This window comes from Silene latifolia, chromosome 3 (genome assembly GCF_048544455.1).
Source record: "Silene latifolia isolate original U9 population chromosome 3, ASM4854445v1, whole genome shotgun sequence".
In the NCBI taxonomy this organism is placed as follows: domain Eukaryota; kingdom Viridiplantae; phylum Streptophyta; class Magnoliopsida; order Caryophyllales; family Caryophyllaceae; genus Silene; species Silene latifolia.
Genome location: NC_133528.1, coordinates 28,917,196 through 28,943,229, shown reverse-complemented (window position 1 = coordinate 28,943,229; position 26,034 = coordinate 28,917,196). Strand labels below are relative to the sequence as shown.

Here is a 26,034-nt window from a genome sequence, read left to right as displayed (position 1 = left end):
TGATTTTTTTTACTGCAATATAAAATTAGTATTTAACACCCTCTCACTAAATAATTAAGTTTTCGATATTCATACACGAATACACAAAGCGAGTAATTTGAAATCCTACCGTCATTATTTAATCCAAAATACGCCACTAGTAAAATAGGGGATAGAAATAAAAATAATCTAAAAAAAGAAAAGAAAAGAGTGGAGGGGATTAATTTTGTTATAAATAGAGATCAGAATTCAGAACTTAAACTCGCCTCACACCCGGTCCAGTTTACATATTTACTTTCAACACTCGGACCATTTTCTCCCTTTTCCTTCTTCTTTCTTGATTTTCAGGTAAAATCTTCCTGGAATTTCTTCTTCTTTCGTCGATTCTCAATTCTATTTGCCATTAATTTGTTGGGTTTCCTTCACCATGTAATGATCTATGCATTATGGTATCAAATGTAATGATATATTATGAAATTATGAAAATTCCTGAATGTTATGGTTAGATCTTGTTTATTTGTTGACAATTTGATTCATTTTGATGCGATCTAGTATTATAATGTTGGTAACTGAATTGGGTATGTTCCAAAATGTTGTTTTTGTGTGATTTTAGTCTTATTTTTGGTATATGATGCATCATTTACGTCTCAATCATTTGTTTTAAGGTATTTTAATCTAAGATAAATAAATGATTGAGACGGAGTGAGTAATTGTTGATGTAATTTCCATCAGTTTCACATTGAATTAAAAACAAGAATTGGTGTGACAAACATTGTAATCAAATAAAGATAGATATAGAGAATCAAAATTTCCTCTAACCTTTATATGATTTTGATTCATGTTAAACTATAATTGTCGTCTGAAGATTCGACAATTCCTTGTGTTTGATACCGAATTCTGAATACAACAATTGTATGTTTAATATGTGACATTTTCGAGTTATTATTCGCGTTTATTTGTGATTCCTGTGCTGATTTTGTTGAGTTTCTGCCTGTTAATAGATTAAGAGAAAATGTCGGCTCCAATTGACACCTTTCTGTTCACATCGGAATCCGTGAACGAAGGACACCCCGACAAGCTGTGTGATCAGATCTCTGATGCCGTGTTGGACGCTTGCCTTGCTCAGGACCCTGAGAGCAAGGTTGCTTGTGAAACCTGCACTAAGACCAACTTGGTCATGGTCTTTGGTGAGATCACCACCAAGGCCAATGTTAACTACGAGAAAATTGTCCGAAACACTTGCAGGGAAATTGGGTTTGTGTCTCCTGATGTCGGTCTTGATGCCGATAACTGCAAGGTCTTGGTCTACATTGAGCAGCAAAGCCCTGACATTGCTCAGGGTGTCCATGGTCACCTCACCAAGCGCCCTGAGGATATCGGTGCCGGTGACCAGGGTCATATGTTTGGGTATGCTAGTGATGAGACCCCTGAGTTGATGCCTCTCAGCCATGTCCTTGCTACCAAGCTTGGAGCCCGTCTCACTGAGGTTCGCAAGAACGGAACTTGCAAGTGGTTGAGGCCTGATGGCAAGACCCAAGTCACAGTTGAGTACTACAATGAGAATGGTGCCATGGTTCCCATCCGTGTTCACACCGTGCTCATCTCCACTCAGCATGACGAGACTGTCACTAATGACGAGATCGCTGCTGACTTGAAGAAGCACGTTATCAAGCCTGTGATCCCCGAGAAGTACCTCGATGAGAAGACCATCTTCCACCTTAACCCCTCTGGCCGTTTCGTGATTGGAGGACCCCATGGTGATGCTGGTTTGACTGGCCGTAAGATCATTATCGACACGTACGGTGGTTGGGGAGCTCATGGAGGTGGTGCCTTCTCTGGCAAGGACCCAACCAAGGTCGACAGAAGTGGAGCCTATGTTGCCAGACAGGCAGCTAAGAGCATTGTTGCCAGCGGCCTTGCACGAAGGTGCATTGTCCAGATCTCATACGCCATTGGTGTTCCTGAGCCATTGTCGGTGTTTGTCGACACCTATGGAACAGGAAAGATCCACGACAGGGAAATCCTTAAGATCGTCAAGGAGAACTTTGACTTCAGGCCAGGGATGATAGCCATCAACCTTGACCTCAAGAAAGGTGGAAACAGGTACTTGAAGACCGCGGCATATGGACACTTTGGAAGGGACGACGCAGACTTCACATGGGAGGTTGTGAAGCCCCTCAAGTGGGAGAAGCCCAAAGCGTAAGTAAACGAGAACGGGAACGAGAAAGAGAGGACATAATGCTTATAATTTCATTGATTAAGATTAAGATTAAGATTAAGATTGGTTGTATGAATAAAGCAAGTGCACTGCTCATATAATCTGCAGGCTATATAGCTGATTTAACTAGTATTATAATGGTATTTAGTAGTATGAGTTACCTATTTTTTTTTTAATGTACGAAGTATTTGGTTTTTGAGAAAGCAGAAGAAGATTTAAGTCCTGAGATTTGTTTTTGTTTGGTAGCAATAAGTAGAAAGTTGCTGCCTTTATTTAACTTTGGTGTCAATTCTTTTGATTGTTGAAATGATAAGATATTGCCATTTATTTCTTCCTTTCAACCTTGATCTGCATTTTTTCCTTTCACATTCTTTTATCAACCTTTTCTTGATTGTTATTTGACCCGTTTTAGTCTTAAGAGAGAGAGCAACTATCATTCATAAACAGCCACTGCCTCCAAGCATCATTAATGTGCTCCTATATTGATATGCTATTATCGTTAACTCACTTTATACTAACGTGGAAACACCGCGATGAGCCGATGACTATTGTCTTAGTCAAGTTCAAATTGAAAAGTTTATTACATTTCCAAAATTAAGTTTAATACTATATTTTTTATTTTTTGAAAGAATTGCGGTGTTACTTTTAACCGCTAATACAAATGTCTTTCACTTGCAAAATACTGCCATAATCTTTAAATGAGGTCGATTTCCATCTGACAAAATAGTAGATATGAAATTACAGAGTAGAGAACCCCAGAGCACGGTACTATATCACTGAAAATGTTGATGAATAAGTATAAATTGTTGTGATCGTGAATCACACTGGAGCCTGTTCGAAAAAAGGGCACTGAAGATCGTTCAAAGAGGGATAACAATGAAGATCATGTGAGGCTCATCGTAGTGATTGCCGAAGAAGTGCTGTTTTAGAAGGAATATGGGGTCACTTGAGTAATTAAGTTACATTATCAATAACTACAGTAATAATTCATCAAGAGATCATTGGAGGCCCACGATAAGGGAGGACAACAGAGGACTTTCTTCTAGAGGACTTTGTGTGAAGATAAAGAACATTACCTATCGAGCATAAACAAAGTTTCTCGTTGTGGCAGGTGGTGGCTGATGATGGCTATCGACTGTAATTGCTGTTTTTGGGGGTGACCGTGACACAGGCTGCTGGTGGCTCGCAGTGAGTGTCTAATTGCTAATATGACGACATTATTAATAATGTCTGTCTTATAGCCTTATAGGGTAAGGTAGTGTTGCCCTAAAACTACTTTAACCTTATGTCCTTATATGAGTAGAGGACATAAGAGCCTAATATTGTTTTCCTGTCGACGTGAGGGAATCAAATAGAGTAAGGACTAATGGACAAAATAAAGAACATTTCATGTACACAAGTATGGTAGATTGCCCAACTTCTCCAATGATACATGATAAACTTCCATTCATCTCCTTTGAAAGTTAAGTTTGCCAATAAAATAGGCAAATAGTAACGCAAACGTCAAGGGAAATACAACCAGCATAGCAGCTACTAGTCCCAGTCGATTATGATGATACCCGAAGTAGTCTTGTATGAACGAGGCTACTGTACTCTTTTCACCATATACTGTGATGTTGTCATGTATATCGCCGTACTGGGAAGACAGCAGAGCATTTAGAGTCCACGATGTCGGACTTGCATAATATAACCACAGCCACCACTTTGGAATATGCTGTAATTACACACACAAAATTACATTATGCTCTATGTTACTAGTCCAGGTTGGAAGTACTTGACACGGCGAAACATGAGTACTTGTTTTAAGTATCAGACTCAACTACATAAGCATAAGGCTTTGTATGGTGTACCTAAAGAAGAATTATCTGAAAGATAAAGAGGTAACTTACTGGCTGAGGGATAAGAAACCCAGAAAACAGATTCATCGAAGCGTAGAAAGCTGAGGCAATAATTGTGGCAAGCTGGAAGTTCGGTGTAACGGATACGAGCACCATAGCCAAGTAACTGAAGTATACCAAAGTACAGAACATGGCATACAAGTACCAAAGGACTTTGTGGGCTGACCAGTAGTACCCAATCATCGGATATGTGAACATTGTGAATAACACCGCCATGATGAAAACATAAGGAAGCTCGATAGTCACCTGTCACATTAGTACAATAACTGAGAATGTGATTCGAACTTGTAATCTAGCATACGCAATATCCTATCATATACTCATTAGTACCCAATACAAGTTTAGCAAATAGCAATCTTCGTAAATATTGGCTCAAGACAGTGGCGAAGCAAGGATTTGAACTGAAATTTTGGGTAGCTAAACTAATTTTTTTTCTTACGATAATTTGCTATTTGGGCTACTCATTGCATCTAAAAGCCTTCGCCAATCGCCCCTGCAGCAGCATGATTTAGCCAAAGCAGGAAATTGGACGTAAGAAAAACTTCAGACGAATTAAGTTTATGTTTTAATCATAACTAATTCAGGTAAAACACATATCTCCCTTAAGATTTTCAGATTTGGTAATTAATGTTCCGTTATGAGAAGTTCAGATAGATATCTGTACCTGCGCGAAAGCATAGGCCCATGAGGAGTACATGCCCGCAAATCTTTCACGATATACAACATTTCTTTCTGTGGCTATATGTGGAATAGCAGTAGAGCAATTGTTTATCCCCAAGAAGACAACAGACGAGAACATGGAACCCAAAATAGTGAACAAACTCTGTTGATCTTTCCTGTGACATCAGACGGCAAGTTTTGTGTAAACAATTAACCCCGAAATATACTAGGTAAGCAAGGTAACTTTTAGCAAACAAACAGCATATAAATACTGAAACTGAACTTAAAAGATCAAGCATAGGCTCTGCGGAAGCTGCCAAGATTCGAATACCACCAAACTGAAGATTCATAAAATTGGCATAACTTACATATTCCTCCCTTGCTTCCAGAATAACAATCCGAATATAACAGATGACAGGAGGGTAAACATGAAGCGGACAAAGTTGTAAGAAGGGTTTCTCCAGTAAGATAGGTGTTGTTTCCACAAGCAAGATGTATATTGTCCCCATTCAGATTGTGAGAAGCGGCTACGAAAATGGATATCCTGTGAACCTGGAAATGGGGTATTGAGCTGCTTCACTAGCTTTTCATTGTCCCTGAAGTCAACAGGAAGAACTGATCAGATAATGATCTTGTACTAACAAGGAAACCTGAAAATGAGTACTATCAGCAGTTCAGCACCCAAGTTCTCAATATTATTTTCAAATAATGAAAAGTAGACAATTCTAGGTCTGTCATTTCGACATAGAGGAGCTAAAATCATTCCGAGTATCATTATATCCCATTGGTACTATGCCGCTACCCTGTTTTAACCAAAGATTAACAAAGTCACTCACTGGTATAAAGCAGAATTGCGATACACTTCAGCAAAATCAACACTAATCTCGATTTCACTTGATGCAGAAGTGACTTCTAGCATCCATGTAGCAGGATTGTAATTGTCTCTGATCTTGTGAATCCCAGATATATCCTAACAAAACCAGGCAGAACTGTCATAGAACTGATAGAAGTCTTCAGAAAAATCTTCACCAAGTACCATAGGGTGTTACAAAATAGAAAATTTTGGGGAAGAAATTAAGTAATGAACCTGGAAGTATTCAATAATTCTACTGGAATGCTGTCCAAGTGGTCCAGAATAGATCATGCGTCCGCCAGTTTTCAATAGAATCAACTGCAGTAGTGAGATTTTTATACAGGCTTATCAAACTGCTATAAGCAGTTTTACCTAAATAAAATATTTTGAAGGTGAATAAAAGATAACTACTTCAGAAGCGCGAATAGACCGTTTTATATCAGCAAGGGTGGTAGACTTGTTAGAGAAATGTGAGCATATCAGAATCTCTAACTATGAATATGAATATACTTTAAGGTCACCACCTTTAAATCAAATTACTGATACCATCATATCCAAAGATCACAGAAGAAAAATACTTTCATGTAGGACACATACTACAATTACATTACCCATGTGCCTCATGGACTCCTAAAAATGTTGGACCAGTGAGATAAACTAGAGGTATTTTTGGCTACCAGTTACTGTCATTGATTGCATTACTCCAGTCTCCATCCTTTTTCCATGAATTGGTTTTTTCATGAGTTGGAAGTAATTTTCTTTTTTCAGAACAAAGGTTTAGGTCAAATGAAGTATGTTACCTCATCAAATGCTTCAAATATGTCAATGCTTGGTTGATGAATGGTACAAACGACAGTCCTACCAGTAATAACCACATTTTTCACTGCTCTCATGACAATGGCAGCTGCTCTTGCATCCAAACCGGTTGTAGGCTCATCCATGAATATAATTGATGGGTTGGCCACAAGTTCTACAGCAATAGTGAGCCGTTTGCGTTGCTCATTCGATAAGCCATTGATACCAGGTAGGCCTACTAAAGCATCTCTAACTTCATTGAGCTCGATAGTTTCAAGAACCTCATTCACAAATTGCTGACGTAAATGAAAGATGGATCAGTACTGTTATTTAACAAATAGGTAGAACAACAGAAAGTAAAGGTTCTTTAAAATGAAGTTCATACAGTTTTGGTCTTTGAATCGATGGTGCTAGGAAGCCGGAGCCAAGCTGAAAAGATAAGTGATTCCTCTATGGTAATGTGAGGAGAGTGTATGTCAGTTTGTTCGCAGTAACCCGATATGCGAGCGAATGTCTCCTGTGCCTTAGGATACCCTCCTATTCTAATTTCACCTTCAATAGTCCCACTAGTCTTACGTCCCGATAGCACATCAAGAAGAGTTGTTTTTCCAGCTCCACTCACACCCATTAGTGCTGTGAGAACACCAGGCCTAAAAGATCCTGTGATATCTTTTAGTAGTTGAAGCTTCTTCTCTGGAAAACCCCGTTTCTTCATTTCCTGAAACCAGAATAGTATTATAGCACTTGGTCACCTGCTTCAGATTCTGATTATAAAGTTATCGCCTACAGGATACGGTGCCTAAAAAATTGGGTAATGGGGATTACCATAGGAGTATCAATGTAGTATTGCACATTGTGAAATGTGATTGAAAGGGGTTTGAAGGGCAAAATCATATTCCCTGCCATGATTACCAGACACTGATTAGGAGATGGATAGATAGATTACTTGGACAACAGTTATGTTATGGAGTAAGACAATCGAGAGACAGTATATGCTCTGTCTCTAAACTCAAAAGAGAGGATAATTTCTTACCTTTATGAGGTACCAGACTACGTTTAAGACTACTTCTGGAGCTGCTTCCGCTGCAGTCATCTCTGCTTGGATCTTTCAGTCCTTGGATCTGAGTAAACTTTTCTCGTGAGATAAGAGCTGTAGATGATCCAGGAGCTAGAAACAGGATCAAGATTTCAGATAAGTTCAGATAAATAATGACACATGCCAGATAGCCTTTAACATGGAGTATGATTGTATGATGGTTATAAATTATAATCTTACCCTTCAAGAAAGTTAATGCTAAAATAAACCCAATGGTAGAAAGTACAAAGAACACGGTGAGAGCCCCAATTGAAATCCAATAATTGTATCCCTCAAAGAGTAGTCCATGAGATTGAAGAACTTCTTGACCGATTGTTGTGTTGGACGAAAACAACTACAGCCAAAGACGCGGTTCAGTAAATCAGTAAAACAAGGTATCGAGAAGTACTTTCAGCAACCGCGGCAACATTAGGAATTTGTCAAAACATGTATGAAGTTCCGAAGTCCTAGCATTAGGCAAAGAAATTAACTCTGGGTGCCAGTAAAACACAGATACACTGACCAGCATTCAGCAATTTTTTTAATAATCTTACTGTAGAAGCTCAAGACTTGTCAACTTTGAATGTCACTATTTGAGAAGGATAGTTTTATTGATACCAGGTTCATTCGACATTAAAAGTAGCTTACCGTCTGCCATCTTCGAGCTAGAAATTCATTAACAGAAAGACCTATCTCCCCATATGTGAGCGGTACGAACCAGAAAACCCAATTCAACCAAACTGGCATGGATGCTGCAGGCAAACACAAAAGGGGGTTTTAAATGCTCTGATGATCCATTCGAATAAGATGTACAACATTAAATGAACTAAGTTCTTACATCGTGGTATTATGAATCCACTGAAGATGAAAACAAAAAGAATAAAGAGAACAGAAGCATATGTGGATGCAACTACGGTTTGGCATAAAGCTGCCAATAAACGGAACGAGGACATTGATGTTAAGTGCACTCCAAAATATAGAAGGGCTTGCCGAAAGAACCTGGATAACACAGAAATTGATCTATTATATACGAGTAACAAACATTTGCCCAAAAAGACTGGGATTGAACTTATGTAGATGCTAAAAAACATAGGCAGCATCCAATAAATATGTTAACGCAGCCTCTAGGGTTCTCCTATTCTATCATCACAAATCTACTAAAGTAAAGTCATTACTCGCTTAACAGCACAGTGAGAGTGCCACAAGACAAACGTACTGCAAGTGAGTTGGCTATAAGCAATAGATTTTTGTGGGTGTAAACGGAGCCACATGGGCCTTATTTATGTTGACGGGTGTGAACCCAGGTCATGAGTACCGTCTCATAATGAATTACAAGCTATAGTTGATGACATCTGCTATAAGCATAAGGTGTTAACAAACGAAGCAAACCTAATATATGATGGTCCAACGACCACCTAAAATATTCATAAACCAAGGAGAATTAGAAGGTTAGACAATCAGCTCATCAGGCTTCTGATAAACTCACCTTCCAGCCGATGGCGCATAGCCAATGGTGTAATAGGTGATTGATGTCCAGACAACAGCAAGCAAAATGGAAAGAGGTATCTTCAGGATAGTGGCCGGAATTGCGTAGGCCCAAGCTGGATAAAAATAGAGGTCTCTCTGTTTGAAGAAAATGGGAAGCCTCATGATTGTCATTGCCATTTCTGGAAATCCATCAACAAGAAGTATGACAAGGCCATAGAACATAGCACCCAAATAATAGTTTGCATGAAGAATGCTAACACGCATTCGCGTATGCCAGAATACAGTCATTGCCACCACTGCCATAATGATCAACTGCAAGAGTTGAAGACCAATAAAATTATTTTGTTTTACAATGTTATGAGGCGCATCAATTTTGAAGTAATAAAGTATTATTTAGTTCACCGGGCTGCCCTTTAAAGTATTATTTAGTTATTTACATGCAATATAACTAGCTCGAGTTAAACCAGATAGGAAAAAAATCAGTAAAAACCGACCTGAATAGTTTTAAAAATGTATATGAAAGAGTTTCTCCTCATAAGAAGGAGTTCTCTCGATAAACACACTTTGAAGAGTTCCCATTTAGGTAGAGAAAACTTGCAGAAGGCAATAGCATTATCATCAGCTTCTGTCTTAATATGTGATTGTGAAACCTCCTCATATAGACTCTTCCCAATTGGAGATGCCCTAAATTTCTCACAAAACTCGTCGACAGAGATATAGGTATAAGTATCATCACGACACCAGTACTGCTCCTGATCTTTTCTTGAAATAACCTGAAAAGAACAAAATTAACAGTAGTTTTATAGGGCAGCAATAATAAATATACATTTCTCATAATTTTATCTAATTTGGTCATTAGCATGTGATTTTAACCTTAAATTTACGAGTCATTTCTTTTTCGGATTGTTCATGGTCAAGATTAGGTTCATGAACAAAAATAAGCGGATGTGTTTGTAGCGTGAGTTCTAGAATGTCAGCTCATCTTGATAAAGGGCTCGGTATTACTTACCTCCTGTAGAAAGTCAGCTACTCCCTTCCTCTGTGGACAACTAAAACCACAGTTCTCAAAGAATTCTACAGCATGATTGCGGGGTCCATGATATACAATTTTTCCTTCTGCCATCAAAATGACATCGTCAAACAGGTCATAGGTTTCTGGTGCTGGCTGAAGGAGGGCAATCAGTGCAGTAGCATCTGTGATGTGGACTAACTGTTGGATGCACGAAACAATCTGAAAGGCAGTGGAACTGTCCAATCCATTCGTTATCTCATCCATAAATAATGCCTTTGTTGGTCCAACCATCATTTCACCTGCATTGCTCCATTAATCCGCAATTCAACACATTCAGATTCAGAGTGTATTTTTTAGTTCACGTTTCTTACACTCTTCATTCATTAGGATTCACTATACTTTCTCTTTCGAGACATTCAAATTAATACACTATATTTCCACTTTGGATAGGAAAACCCACAATAACACAGACATTTCACCGTGTACCCCAATCTAGCAAATGTAGTGAATTTAAATTGATGGTGGGAGAATTGATATAACGTTGTATTGTACCTGTAGTTAATCGCTTTTTTTGACCCCCTGAGATGCCTCGCCTCATAGCATCTCCCGTCATTATGTCAGCGCACACATCAATTCCAAGAATCTGCAGGAAAATTGAGGCGCGGTAAATAACACTGTTAGGTTTACTGCAGAAATCTAATGAAATGGGGGTCGTTCAAAGAGTTACTTTCAATATGTAGTCTGTCTGAAGAGAACTCTCAACTCCTTCCGCAGAGATTGCCTGTTAGATTACGTCATGAGTCGCATAGAAACTGTCATTAAATGCACGATACTTGACTAAGACATTAGTATAGGAACAAGAAAAATGCAGAAAAAGGGAGACGCAAAGGATAGTAGAATTATTGCTCAAATACCTTCATATATGCATCTATATCAGGATCTGGAACAATTCCTTCCTGCTTTTCCCTTCTACAGACCTCAACCATCATATCTGATGAGAAGCAGAATACTAATAAATATAAGAGCATAGCAAGTGTGATCATAATGCATAATTACCAGACCAACTTACCTGCTCGACTTCCAACACCCTGACAACGAGCTGAAAAGTCAATTGTCTCTCTCACGGTCATCTCAGGAATGTGCAGGTCATGCTGACTAATATAAGCAGAAGTTTTTTGTGGTACAAATTCATCCAGTTTACACCCATTGTACTCAATATCTCCTTTTTGCTGCGATCAAAATTGACAAAAATCTATAGGTTGCATATGAGGTGGAAACATAAATTGCAGTTTGTACAAATCATCATAACTATCCATTTTTAAGCTCCTTTAACATACATTTCCGTAGTCTATAACGCAAAACTGCATTTGTTTACGGAACATCTATCATTTTATGAGGTTTTATAAGTTTAATCCAGTGAGCTATAAGCTTCGAGAACTTTAAACCTTCCAGCTCGTTAACCCAACGGATATTACAAGCATAGTTACATTAACTATTGTTCCATGGAAGTGCACACGAAACGGAAAAAAATAGATTATAGAGACCTGTAGAGATTTATCCAGATTTCCAGAAAGTGACAATAGGAGGGTAGTCTTTCCACATCCTGGGGGACCAAGTAACAGAGTCATCCTGCACATACCATCAATATTTGAATCAATGCATCCATCTAAGACAATAATCTTTGTTAAGAACCATAACTTACTGGCAATTATCATTTAAGCAGGAAAAATTGGGCGACTTCCATACAACGAGACACGCACCCATATCGAATATGGAGTACTTTTTACCGATACTAAGTAACATATTTTATAAATAATAAACACTCAGCTTAAGCTCATTAAAAGTTCAATGCTCAACGTTATGGAGGAATAATATTTAGCCTGAGATATGCATAATCAATGCATGCTTCTACACTCAGCTTTAAATTTCTCTGACAGGATGATGTCAACATCATTAAAGCCTTAATACCATAATGATATGGGGTCAACATGAATTCATTTGAAACTGTCAATGACCATTGCATAAATAAAATAAAATGAAACAAAAAAAATTGATATATAATCAATAAAAAATAAAGCTACGAGAGGCAACAACTTCTATTTTCTCAAGAGATTAAGATGCAAGAAGTTTGCGGGTTAAGGTGGGCTCAGTTGTATGCAGCCTTTCCCGTGTGTTAACAACACAAAGAGGCTATTTCCTAATGAACCAAGATGAAAATTGTGTCGAGTACTGCATCAAAGTACTGCTATTTCACAGTAGAAAGAAGCATAACCACTTTAGTAAGTCATTTTGCTTTTTTCATCATAATCCATAAGAAAAGAGTAATGAATCTTTGGCTCAATCGGAATGGAAACAAAACAACCCAGATAAATTTTAAGAAAAAAGTACATAAATATTTTGTCTCCACTGCCTGAATACTTAGGCCAGGATATGTGATATAGAGATATAGAATAAGTCATTTGCTAACTGACCTTTTAGGCTTGATTATGCCATTAGCATCCTTGATAATGCTTAGTTTTGCCTCTTTCGACTCGGACCCCAGTAACGTCTTAATGATCTGAAGCATAATATAACAAGGCGATTTTCAGGGAAAAAAAAAATCTATTGACTAAAGTCTTGACATAGGAGAATCACAAAGTCGAGTACATTTTTTGTAATAAACATCATCCTTTAGATAATGGGGGAAAATACTGTAATATATCACAGACTTACAGAGAAACTGCTTTTCAGAGAGTTCCAAAGAGTTGGGAGTGGCTTTCCGTTGACAACCTTGCATTTCGCATCCACAGAGAAGTTTACATACTTGACCTTGACAGCAGGAAATTTCAAACCAACCCTATACAGAAAGGGGTTTCAGAGTCAAGTCATTAGCAAATGCAGTGTAAGTTTCTGCAAAAACCAAAGTCAGGAAATCTCTAAGAGAGTATAATACTTACTTATCTACTCTTTTCTTAAGTTTCTGCAAAAACCGAAGGTTATCTTGTTCAATCTGTCTTATGAGCTTCTTGATAAAAAGATCTCGTTCAAGAGACCCCAGCATGGAGACGTTGATCACCCGTTTTCCATTAGACATACTTTCATCATCATATTCATCAAACAGAAAAAACTTCGACCGTTGATAGGTTGGTAATCTCTCAATTTTAGCCCATTTCTGAATGTGCTCCTCATCAAAGGCATCTTTTGAAGAAGCGAGAGACGAATTTCTACTCAAACTGGACCCTAGACCCTGGAAAGATAAACATGGACTTGGGCTTCTCCCTTCCTCAAGTAACTCACATTCAGGAGACCTAATTTCGTCATGATCATCACATTTTGCCATTGTTTAAAATTAGTAAGGGTTCAAAATGTGCAGTGGTGGTAACATAACAGCAAAACTGTTTATATAGTCATTTCGGAAACTGAGACCAATAAGACACAATCTATTAGTTAATAATTTAAAAACAAGAACATGACAATTACATGATAACTAACAGAATAAACTAAACTTAAATATAATGTCTTGACTATTCTTAAGTATCTGTAGATGTGGAGACTACTCATAAGGAAACATAGCACGCTATTCGGTAGCAAGACTGTCACCATTAAGGAAAGTAGAAATCTGAAGTATGATTGGCTTATAATGAAAAAACAGGTGCCGAAATCATATGATGAGAGCATTAACAAGTTACATTCAGGAAGTAAACAATGAGAAGTAGGTAGATTTTAAGGATTACAATAACTTAGTTGACTGGTTTAACAAATTTATCATACTGACATCCTAACAGTAGTGTGAGGACTAAATCATACAGTGATTTATTCAACAACGAGAAGTAGGTAGATTTTGAGGATCAGAGGTAACACAGACGGTGGCAAAAAAATCATCTGATTAATATGCATTCATCTCATCATGTAACTAAGATAATGCTGCAAGTTTGTCAGGAAAAAATACACAAGGTTTTCCCTCCAGAACATCTAAATCATGGTTTTGTCTATATAATAATATCTATATGTCTTGTGATAACTTTCGTCTAGTGAACCATTACAATAGCTCTGATACGATGTAGAAAACAAATCGAATTTGTTGTTTGATCCCTCCCCCCTTGAACAAGGCCCGTTGTTTTGGACTGAAACTCTCTAAAGTGAACCCATATATACTTGAAAGTAACTTAAATGGCGATAATGTCATGGGTGAATGGTTATTAATGGTATTAATTCAGGTTTATCTTTCAGCCACACAATTGCACAAATAGATTAGCGAGTTAGATGAGACAAGTGACGGTCGATGAATCAAATGTATAGACTTGATTGAAATAGACGTGGTAATATATATATAATCGGAGAAGTCACACCCAAACGCTAGCTCACAGGGTGATATAGTCCATTTCAATTAAAATCTCACACAAGTCTGTTACTTGTCGTGTCGATGTGGGACACACACTCCGAACCCAGGCGCCCTTGCCTGCTTAGCTTGAGAGTTCGCAAAACCACTTGCTTCTGAAACAACCGCATTTTGGAGGAAAGAGGAACGAGGGAGCAAATCATTAGAAAGAAGAGAAAATTAGGGCTTTGATTTTTATTTTTTAATAATGATGATAAAAAAAAAAAGGTAGTGGTACAATTGCAGCAACTTTTTTATAAAACGTACCGAAGATGTCTTAGTCTAGTGGTTAAGATGGAGGTATTGTGTACAATAGGTCACAGGTTCGAATTCCCCCTCCCCTCTTTTGTAATGCGACTAAGTGCGCGCTTCGATTGACCAAAAAAAAAAAAAACTTTTTTATAAAACGTGGTACAATTGCAGCAACCTTTTATAACATCGAAAAGTATTTTTTTTTTCGCCAAAAGTAAATTTTTAGCAAGTCTTCTACAAAAAGAGAAATGAAAGATACTTGAAAGCCTGAAAAAAGTTGAAAGCAAAAAAAAAAAAAAATGAAAGGTAAACGATCCTAAATAAAAGGTAGTTTTTGACAAAAACCCTCAAAGAGATCACAAATTCTCATTATAGACGGGAGATATATGTCTATAGTTATAAACGGCCAAATTTCCACCCACTTTTAAGCATAAGACAAGCAACAAGTAACATGGTGGAGCGCAAAAATGTCATGTTAAGCGTATTTGACCCGTCTTTCACTTTAAACGAATATATCTGTCTATAGTGAGACTAATTGAAAAGATATTAATAAAGAAAAGATGAGAATTACTCATTCGGTTCCTTTTTCGAAATCCCTATACAAAACAGAGAAGCTTGAATCACAAAGCTCCCTCTAATCTCTATAATGTTGTCCTTGAATCACAAAACAGAGAACCTTCAATTACACAAGTATGCCAGATTGCCCAAGTTATCCAATTCAACCTAGCCAAACTATCATACTTTCATCTCCTTTGAAAGTTGAGTACAATATAGTGTGCTCTATGTTATTAGACTAGGTTAGAAGTACTCATGTGATGAAAAATCTCAAGTTTTTGGCCTTATAGGAATTGTCCAAGTACCATACTCGTGTTTAGTCGCAGACCTCGAGAAGATTATTTATGGGGCTGTAATAGCTTTAGATAATTACTGTCTGAAATCAATCAATCAATCAATCAATCAATCATCAATATATAACTAAAGGAGGCTTTTTTTTCCTAATTATACTATTAGCATTAGAATTAGGAAAATTAATTATTTAAAATTTTTCTATTATAATTAGGAATAGAATTTTCCTATTAGAAATAGGAAATAAATTAATTATTTTACAATTTTCCTATTAGAAATAGGAAATAAATTAACAATTTATTAAGACTTTTTTTCCTAATTATACTATTAGAATTAGGAGATAATAATTATTTAAAATTTTTCTATTATAATTAGGAATATGATTTTCCTATTAGAAATGAGAATTAATTAATTATTTTACAATTTTATTATTAGAAACAAGAAATAAATTAATTATCTACAATTTATTAATACTAAAAAATTATTCATTAGTATTTGTTCACTTTTTATTAAATTAGAAGGAAAAAAAACCTTTAATATATTTATAATATCCAATTTTATGACAACTTCCGATTAAAAAAATGAGGTATTATGAGGCTAAAAGGCCCTAGGCCGAACTGGGTTGTGACAAATGTGCATGCAGAATACGTACTACATGTAATTTACTCGTGTAAAGAGTAAAACGAACGCTGAAATATGCCCCTACGTCTTTTGTTATTGCTAATGTCATATTTAATTATACATAATACGAAGTTTATTTTTCAAATGTCATATGTATTTCTCCTACTAATTTTAAAGTTATTTCCCTCACAATACACTTCAACTTCTATTGATATAATTTATTATTATATTATTTATATTCATTTGTCATTATATAAAAGTATATTAATCAAAAATTAAATAAGATATTCACAAATTATTGATAAGTACAAAGTTTGATATCTATTTTTCAAGGAGTATTAAAAGATAAAGAAAGTTGCTGCTAATATGCGAATCGAAATATCATATTATGACAAATGAGTAAATGTTTTGAAAAACTTTATTGTGCGATTGTTTTACAATTTAAAGTAAAAATGGTACCACGAGTAATAAAATAGATTTGAATGAGGTTTGAAGGTAAATTAGATACACTTATTATAGAAATATGTATAAGGTTAAGATTCAATTCAAGCAACGATCAACATTAAAAAAAACGTCATGATAAACACATAAAAGGGTAAGAATATTCTTTCCCTAACATAGTGAAGACCGTCTCTCTCAAGCTTTTCTTCTGACAAATTTACATGCATAAAAAATGGTACTATTCAATTATATGGAACAAACTAATTATTGTTGATGCTATAATTTTTTTTGGGTGTAAATTAAGAACATCATCACTATAATTTAGGGAGAGATACGAATTGGGGAAGGGTGAGACATATTCGTCATGCATAATACGATATATGTTTTAACCACCTTTATGCAAAAATATAAAAATAAATGAAAAAATTTAAACCTAAAAGGGGGTCACGTACTTGCCAACTCTTCTATAGTTCTCTACCGCATTAATATTCTTATGAAGTTTATGGCATTTATTTCATATTAATGAAAAAAATGATTTTACTGCTTCGTACAATTTGTGATTTATAACTTTTAGCTAACTTATTTGAACTTGCTTAAATTTATATATTTTAAGTGAAGAATATTAACTATAAATATGATAAAGATAAAGTTTGATCTTTAATTTCGTCGGAGATAAAAAAAACTCAAATTTTTATTTTCTTATAATATACTAATTAAAGGTCATAATGTAAAAGAGGAAATTACACCACAATATACTATTTCAATATGTCGATGATCAACACTCAAAATAGCACATTTGTTATTTAAATAGTGTAAAAACTCTCAAAATGCTAAAAAAAATGTTCAATCTGTCGTTATCAAAGAAAACCTGAGTTTCTGCATTTTTTTTCTCATGTTCAACTGGATCTTTACGGGATGTAAATGTGATGAAGTTCAGAAAGTAGCGGATAGTTTTCTGTTAGTTAGATGGACTTTTCAAGAGAAATATGAAAGCTTTGCATTTTTGACCGTTTTATGTGTGAACCGAGGGGATTAAGTAGTGGGCTAAAGGTTGTTTCGAGTGGGAATGATGTTGATTGTGAGTTGATTGACTAAAGTTTTTCCTTAGTAGATCTAGAAAGGAGATAATAATTATGAGATAATAAAATTTGAAGAAGAAAAGGACAATAAAAATGAGATGGAGGTAGTAAGATTTATTTATACAAAATGAAATAAATAGCAAAGTTCGTGTATATATAAAATATTCAAACTTATTTAGTTTACAAACATAGTACCCAAACACTTTGTTTGAGTATCTGGAATGAAGGTCGGGGAGGGGACGAGAAAAAGATTAGGAAGGGAAAGGGAGAGGGATAAGAGGGAAGATTGCTTCTTAAACTTTTCTTTGTTGAAGGAGAAATAAATTGTCTTCGATAAGGGAGACGAGGATCCATATTATCTAGAGTAAAGATTGGTGTTTCATGAAGCTGAATGTGATTTATGACTTCTTAGATGTAAAACGTGGCAGAAAGGTAGTGATAGTGGTAGTGGATTGGAGGTTGTTTCAAGTAGTAAGAACTAATCACAGTGGTTGATGTTTTATTTTGCGAGTAAATTAGTGGGGTGGAGGGAGGGTGCATTTGTGGAGGGTGATGAGTTTAACGAGGATAGTGATAATAAATAAGGTTATTTATCAGCAAAATATCGCTTGCATTAAAACATATAGGTAACATGAATAATAACAAGAAACCTCAAAAGATCATAATGATAAACTTAATCTTGACCCCCATCAATCCAAATTAAAGTAAAATCTTAATTCTAACAACATTGTCGAGAGCAAGGGTTAGTTTCCATTGTATTGTAGATTTTTCTAGAAGTAAGGGTTTAGTTTTTCACTTGGTTGGATAAATTTGAGAGAAGTTTCGAAGACAAAGATCCATTTTTCAAGGGATGAGATTGTTTTAGATCATGTGTGTGAATAAGGAAGAAAAATAAGGGTCTGCGTGAAGGATTTTGTTTCAAATGAGAAGATGGGGGGCAAGACTATTGTTATAGTGAGGTGTCATAAGCAACCCCAGTCATGTAGTATTGCGTTGGAATTTGGTTCACATTCAAAGGTACGTCAATAGTTTGACCGGGAGATATAACATTTAACTACCTGTAAATGTTTTTACGTAACTACCATTTGATCCAACAATGATTAAATTATGGTTGTTATTCTAAAGAAGGAGATTTGTTGCATCATTGAGTTGATTAAGTAAAGTAGATATTATTGTTTTCCTTGACCAATTAAAAAACAAATAGGTATTAATGAACAAAATCTAAAAACTCCTCAGTCCCAAGTATCATATATATAAACTTCATATTGGTTTTATTTTCCTAACAAAAAAACATTGTCGAGAGAAAGGGTTAGTTTCCATTGGATGGTGGATTTTTCTAGAAGTAGGGGTTTAGTTTTTCGCTTGGTTGGATAAATTTGAGATAAGTTTCGGAGACAAGGATCGATCTTTCAAGTGATGAGATTGTTTTAGATCATGTGTGTGAATAGGGACAAAAATAGAGGTCTGCGTGAAAAATTTTGTTTCAAATGAGAAGATGAGGTCCAAGATTATTGCTATAGAGAGAAAAGGGGGGGGGGGGGGGTGTAATATTGTGTTGGAATTTGATTCACATTCAAACGTACTTGTATAGTTTGACCGGGAGATATAACATTCTACCTACCTCTAAATGATTTTACATAATTACAATTTGATTCAGCAATGATTAAATTAGGGTTGTTATTCGAAAGAAGGAGAATTGTTGCATCATTGAGTTGATTATGCAGAGTAGATATTATTGTTTTCCTTGACCAATTGAAAAACAAACAGGTATTAATGAACAAATTCTAAAAACTATTTGTCCAAGTATCATATATATAAACTTGATTTTGGTTTTATTTTCCTAAAAAAAAGTATTTTATTAATCAAACACTCTTTTATTCTTATGTCAATATTATGTTAACGGGAATTATTTATTGGTCATGCGGCATACATAAAATCTTAGACATGAATGATGTACTATATGTCTATATTCCATTTAATGTAAAATTTATCACACATTATTTTAATATCCGTGCAACGCACGGGCAAGAAAACTAGTCTACATTATTTGCAACTTTTTGCAAAGTCAATTCCATAAAAAAAAAGACACCTGAAAGAAGTAGCTTACCGGCTGAGGGATCAGATACCCAGAAAACAGATCCATCAAAGCGTAAAAACCTGAGGCATTCAAGATTGATCAAATGATGATCTTGAATTAACAAGGAAACTTCCAATATCATAATATTATGTCAGTGGACAATTCTAGATCTGTCATTTCGACATAGAGGAGCTAAAAAGATTCCATGTTTCATCATAGTCCACTCTCCGAGTCAAGTACCCACATCGCATAGACACTACCCAACTTTAATAATGTACAAGGAAATGAAAAGCATTCTACAATTAAGGCACTTTCATAATCTGAATCATGTAGCATACTTGGCCAAAGTTCAGTTCTTCATTATTACAGAATCAAAGTAACAAATAAGATCACTCACTTGTAGAAAGCAGAGTCACGATACACTTCAGCAAAATCCGCACTAATCTCAATTTCACTTGATGCAGACGTGACTTCTAGCATCCATGTAGCAGGATTGTAATTGTCTCTGATCTTGACATACTGCTCTATGGTTTTAAATTTCTTTCCTTGTAATGCTAAAGCTCTTTTTCGTAAGGCGGTAGCTCTTAAAAAATTGAACAGGTTATCAGAGGCATGTACTACTTTGGAGGAGGCCAATTTGATTGAGCCTCATAATAAAGATATTATTCACGACCTGGAAGCCATAAAGCAGTTTCTAGTAATTAATAAAAATGGTAAGCGTGTTTTCGTTGAGTCCTTAGATGCAGAAGATGTTCGAGCAAGGAAACTCTTTGTTTCTTCTTCCCAAGATCAAGTTGCTGGAATCGCGGAGAAGATGACTGAGACTGTAACTTGTACATCGTCGTTATGTTCTGAAACTGAAGGGAAAGAAAATAAGCTCTTATCGCATCCAGTTTCGCCTGGTTGTTGTGGTCTTAATAGTTCACCAGATGTACCTATGGATTCTGATAATGGCAGCGTGCCTGATGAGGCCTCAAATTGTACACGGGTCTGTAATTCTTCCTCCTCAACTACCTCAAAATCTCCTCAGTTCCGCTTCACCAACAAGAAGCGACCTCATAATACACTACATTTATCATCTCAAGATTATGATACATAGTTATATGGCACAAATTTGGGATTCTACCACCCAAGGTCCATGTCTTTTATGAGGGTTCATACCCTTATCTCTAAACCATCCAGACGGGAACTCCCCATGGTGAAATTCATGGGACAGTAGAAGTTCCCACCTCTTCTCCTACACCGGAGAACTATTTATAGATTAGTGATATTGAACCTGAAAGTGTTGTGTTAGTTACGGAGGAGGCCGACGTACAGGTTGATAAGAAGACACGACTTAATTCAGACTCTCCCTATCCTACTAAGATCTCATCGGTCCAGTTTGAGTTTGTTGCGGTAAAGGATCTTTCACTTACCAGAGAGAGACCTATTGTGCATCGATACCACACTATAGACTCCAAGGGTTGTGCTTCAGCCATGTCAAAGAAAAGATTTATGTTTTCAGCTTCTTTTTGCAAGTACACCAGGACTTCTATTGCCGTTATGAGGAGGAAGCAGAATTATGTCCACCTTATCGAGTTTGACGCTCATTTCCATCCACCGTTCAAGAAAATTCGCCTTGTTTCTTTGCTTAAAACTACTTGCACTGTTACTTGAGTATCAAGCAGTTTTGGGGCTGCTTATGCCTCTTCGTTTGTATTTTGAAGTAAGCTATGTACTCTCTACTAGTTTTATTTATAAAGTTTATTGTTGTCAAAAAAAAAAAAAAAATACCTCACATTTGTATAGATTATAGATACATATGAGGAAAATGTTTAATAATATAAGTCAAACAATTAGCCAGTTATAAAAGTTTTAGTATTTGAGAAAATATTCGGATACATTATATTTTTTTTGAAGGAAAAGATCAATTCATTAATAAAACGTCAAACGGCACTTACAAAAGATAGGTATAATCGAAAACAATTCTAATAGAAACCAAAGGACAAATTTATCCTGTAAAACTACGAATCTCAAAACATGATATGACAATTTCGTCCTTGTATCGCTCTCTTCATGTAGATTTTAAGGGGATCATTCGTTTGATTCATTGATGGAGAAAATTTACCTTCTACTGGCACATCACTGACGAATAACGCATATCCATTATAGAGTCGTATGATATAATACCCGTCCTTTTAGGGACCCGTTGACTGACGTTGACCGATCTTAGAGGCATGTTGTAGCCTTTGGGAATTCGTACAAGAGATGTCTCGTGTCGTGTTAGACTTGGGATGAGTGGTACTCGATCTAGTCGAGGCTACTCGATCGAGTAGCTTGAGTACTCGATCGAGTAGCGTCTTTACAGCGAGGGTTTATAATCGTGTTTTGATAGCATCGCAAATCATTTTCGCCTTCTTCCTTCAGACCTAGATTTCGCCTTTCCTCATTTCCTTCACCATATTTCCTTCCATGGGAGTCTTTGAGGATGCTTGTGCCTTGGGGATAGGTTGCTTGAGTCGGGTAGCAGTCTTGACATCGATATGCTGTGCGTAGGTATGTCATCATCGTCATCTTTGTCGTTGTTGTTGCTTGTAGGGTTGTGGTAATAGTAATAGGTGTTTGTACTGTTCGTATAGGGGTTTTGCTTGCTTGGTTGATGTCATGTGATTGAACAAGGTATCGCTGCGGTTGGCTAAAGGTAGGTTTGCCTACTCAGTTTCTGTTGGTTGTCTAGTGTGTCAGTTGTTGTGTTGATTGTAGTGTCGGTATGATTGGATTGGATGTGGTGTTGGTTGGTGTTGTGTTGTCTCGATTGGCGTGTTTGTGATTATTGTATAAGTGTCTGTGTTCTTCGGGGCGCGTCCCTGGCTGAGTGGAGTCACTTGCGGGAGTGGCTTCACGCCCTTGATTCGCCCTCTGTGGAACCCGCCACAGGAGGGGATGTGCACATTAATGGTCATGGGTTTATCGCTCGGTATGATGAGCGGGGATTTGGTGGGTACGGCTGCGGTCCCCCACTGGCAGGGCTGGTCCAGTGGACAGTCGGTGACGGTGATTGACTGGAATGGTTGTGACTTGCGTGTGTGCTTGGTTGTGTTTGTAGTATGTGGGTCATTGATGTCGTGTCTTGCCTCAGTTACTGACCTTGTGTGGTTTTTTCTTGTTTGCTTCTGTTGTGTCTGCCGTGATCCCTTATAGTGAGCAGTCGGTCTTTCAGGTGATGTCTTGGAAGTTGGCTGGAGTCTTGGCAGGGATGGGTCTTTCACAAGTTACGTCAAAAGATAGTTCACCTAAGGATGTCGAGGGTATCTTTGTATAAGTAGTTTTGGTTTAATCATTTGTAATAATTTATAAATGTTCTTTTATCGACTTTTGATAATTACTTTCCTCGGGCAACCGAGGTGGTAATACCTTTATATGCTAGGGAAGGTCTTGTTAAGGCTCCTTGGTATATGGGGGTGTTACAAAGTGCTATCAGAGCGGCGATTTTGGAACCTGTAACAAATGAGCCTAATGAATGTAGTGAGTCTAATAAAATGAACCCGGTGTATGTATATTGGGAGCCTCAGCTGATGCTAAATTTTGGGTGAGTAGGCGCCCTCATTTCAAAATTATGGCCCCATTATGCTTAAGCCAGTCACTAGTTAAGGGGTATTGAGTTGGGAACTATGTGCCTTGTGTGTATAATAGTGATGTAGAGATGTTTGTAGCGGAGTCTTTATGGATGTCAGGTGTGTATGATTGTGAATAGAACCGTGAAAGCTTATAGTTGATTAGTAACGGAAGTGGTGATTTGTTTGCAATGTGGGAAAGTGTGTATGGTGTGGCGTTGATAATGCTTGTTCCGAATAGTTGATATTAGTGATTGGTATAAAAGCTTATGAGCCTTGTATTGGTAATAATAGTGATGATTAGGGAGTTGTAAAGTTGTTGTGATGGTCATCAGGATAGTAGTAGAGTATATGTAGTAGATGAATGATTGAATGCTTCCGCGTGTAGTGTAATTTAGTTGAGTAATCAAACTAGTGTGTGGTAATTGTTAGACGTAACGTTAAAGAAACATGATTAGAAGTTACTTTGCTGAAATCACGATTGTATGCTTATGAGTAAAGGAAAAATGTTAAGGGTGTGCATGGGTAAATTGAAAATTTGGTCACTTGGTTGCGTAATTATGGATATAGAATGAAAATGAAAAGTTGAATGAGGATATGTAATTGTGAGATAATATGTTGTAATTGTGTAGTAGTAATACGATGTGAATGAGTATGTTAATCTGTGCCGATATCCGAATTCGTTTTTGGAATCGACACGCGTTGCTGTTTTGCAGGGATCTTTAATTAATCTTGTATTTTCGACCGTGTAAAATTTTGATTGATTAATAAAAGTTTGCGTTTTTGTTAAAAAAAATTATTAATAATAATAATAATAATAATAATAATAATAATAATAATTGTTGAGTTTATCGATTAGGTACTTAAGAGGAGGAGGGGGTGAATTAAGTACCCTTTTTAAATTTTTTAAACTATGAAGCGAAAGATAGTTCTCGTTCGATACTAAAACAGTACAAAGACGATTAAACAGTCTCGGTGACTGTTCAAATAGTAAGAATTGTGATGTATGCGTGAAACAAGATCTATAAGAGTGAAAGAGAAATAAAACAAATAAAGAGAAAAGGCACGAGACACAAGATTTTTAACGTGGTTCAACCTATTCTCTAATGGTCTACGTCCACCCTCTCTCTTATTAATATTTCCTTTATAACCAACCTCGATTAAAAAGAAAACCCCCACGATCAACCCCGATCGTGCGACTCGAGTACAACCCCGTACCCCCAAAAGACACTTTCTCACAAAATGAAAAATTATAACACAATATGTCTCCTTATATGGTTCAACAATCGGAACGATGGAGAATAAAATATCCTTATGATTATAAGAACTTGTCTACTCAAGAACGATCTTAAAACACGGCTTAAAATGATTTTGAAAAAACAAGATTAAAGCTTGAAAACAATTTGCAAAAGTAAAACTTGAAAATCACGGTTTTTGACAGAAGATCAATCTAATGCTCTCAAAGCTCAATGTGTATATCCGGTCACCTTGGCAACAATGATTTGCCTCACTTATATAATTATCATAGGTTGACCAAATCAAATCCTCTTAGCTAGCCAGCTAGGTAATCAAATATCACTCAAATAAAATCTTTGATTATTATCTTATACGTGATATTTTGTTGCCTATTAAACACAAGCTCCTCACCAAAGTAGAAGATATAATTTAGTATCAAAAGAGGAAGTTTCCAACAAAATATTTTCGGTCAAAAACATATGACAAAATTATATTTCGAAATCCTTTGTCAAATATAATAAGCAGTGATTTATTAGACCGATTAAAAAGAGTAAACATATGTTTTATACTCTTACACTTTACTAGAAACTCATTCAAGACTTGATTCACTGCCTCAACCGTCTTCCAAACATGAGTGACCGCCTTATGTACCTGTCATAACACATCTAGCAAACCTCATAAGTTAAGAGGGAATGTAAAGATGAAGAACTTGTCATCATCAACATAATAGGTGCAACAAATTCCCCCTTTGATGATGGCAAGTCCCTTTAAAAAAAAGTCCCTCCCTCAACATGAGAATGCTTCAAACATTTTTAAGACAAATATATTAAGACAAACATAAATAGAAAGAGGAAAGATTAAAATCAGTACATAAACTAAACCAATATTTGGAACACAAAAGAGAAGATCATAGTCAAAGGTTTAATAGTGTAACACCCCTCATTTTAGGCTAATTAAAAACTTATAATTATATACAATATTGAGCCAAAATAGAGACATATTATAATCAATAGACAAAATTCGTCTTACAGATTACAAATTCTTTTAAAAATAAAATAATATAAAATGTAAACAAAACTTTTACAAAGCTTTAAATAAAATATCCACTTGAAATAAAATCCTTTTGAACTGCAGCGGAAGTAACCTGTAATAAAACCAGAAGACAGAAATGAACTACCCCCATGACGAGTAGCCCCAAAGGCAGAAAACACGCCAGCCGGGGAGCTGAGTAACAGATAATACCTCAATATAAGCAGAATAGTTTTTGGTCATGGCGTGGAAACGTACACAGTTAAAAATAAAAATAAACACAAAGAATAATAAAAACACTCCCCGTTAACTAAACTCAAACTCAAACTTACTCCATAATATAATAAACACTCTCATCCCAATAAGTAACACAATCTCAACTCATTACTCCATCTCACTCATTACTTCGTCTCACTCATTATTCCGTCTCATAACTTTGTACTCCAAAGTAACCAGATATCGTATTCTCATCGTCGACCCTAAGATAAGGACAAGGGGTGAGTGAACTGGCGGATAAACCGCTAA

General features: G+C 36.2%; 2 protein-coding genes across 2 annotated transcripts; one reads left to right on the top strand and one right to left on the bottom strand.

The window, feature by feature from the left end:
* The first annotated feature begins 222 nt into the window (after nt 1–222).
* On the top strand, nt 223–2,538 carry LOC141647470 (S-adenosylmethionine synthase 4-like). The gene is made up of 2 exons (XM_074455663.1): nt 223–327; nt 981–2,538. The coding sequence occupies exon 2, from the start codon at nt 992–994 to the stop codon at nt 2,180–2,182; it is 1,191 nt and encodes a 396-aa protein (XP_074311764.1). The 5' UTR covers nt 223–327; nt 981–991; the 3' UTR covers nt 2,183–2,538.
* A 1,012-nt stretch (nt 2,539–3,550) lies between these two features.
* On the bottom strand, nt 3,551–20,221 carry LOC141647469 (pleiotropic drug resistance protein 3-like). The gene is made up of 25 exons (XM_074455662.1): nt 20,049–20,221; nt 12,915–13,265; nt 12,691–12,814; nt 12,450–12,535; nt 11,523–11,607; nt 11,048–11,207; nt 10,893–10,969; nt 10,706–10,759; nt 10,531–10,621; nt 9,976–10,277; nt 9,461–9,739; nt 8,965–9,278; nt 8,317–8,477; nt 8,127–8,230; nt 7,680–7,833; nt 7,437–7,571; nt 7,229–7,302; nt 6,789–7,121; nt 6,409–6,699; nt 5,843–5,926; nt 5,592–5,725; nt 5,124–5,351; nt 4,760–4,931; nt 4,087–4,341; nt 3,551–3,911 (listed from the first exon to the last, which is right to left on the bottom strand). Exons 1-25 carry the CDS (start codon nt 20,129–20,131, stop codon nt 3,645–3,647), a joined length of 4,398 nt encoding a protein of 1,465 aa, XP_074311763.1. The 5' UTR covers nt 20,132–20,221; the 3' UTR covers nt 3,551–3,644.
* Between the last annotated feature and the right edge of the window lie 5,813 nt (nt 20,222–26,034).

Bases quoted from the DNA above. Each gene is read 5' to 3' on its own strand.
- LOC141647470 (XM_074455663.1), top strand. From the start codon at position 992: ATGTCGGCTCCAATTGACACCTTTCTGTTCACATCGGAATCCGTGAAC.
- LOC141647469 (XM_074455662.1), bottom strand. From the start codon at position 20,131: ATGCTAGAAGTCACGTCTGCATCAAGTGAAATTGAGATTAGTGCGGAT. The intron at 7,834-8,126 runs GTAAGCTACTTT...CTTTGGCTGTAG, and splicing joins TAGCTCGAAGATGGCAGACG to TTGTTTTCGTCCAACACAAC. The intron at 5,927-6,408 runs GTAACATACTTC...TCACTACTGCAG, and splicing joins TATTTGAAGCATTTGATGAG to TTGATTCTATTGAAAACTGG.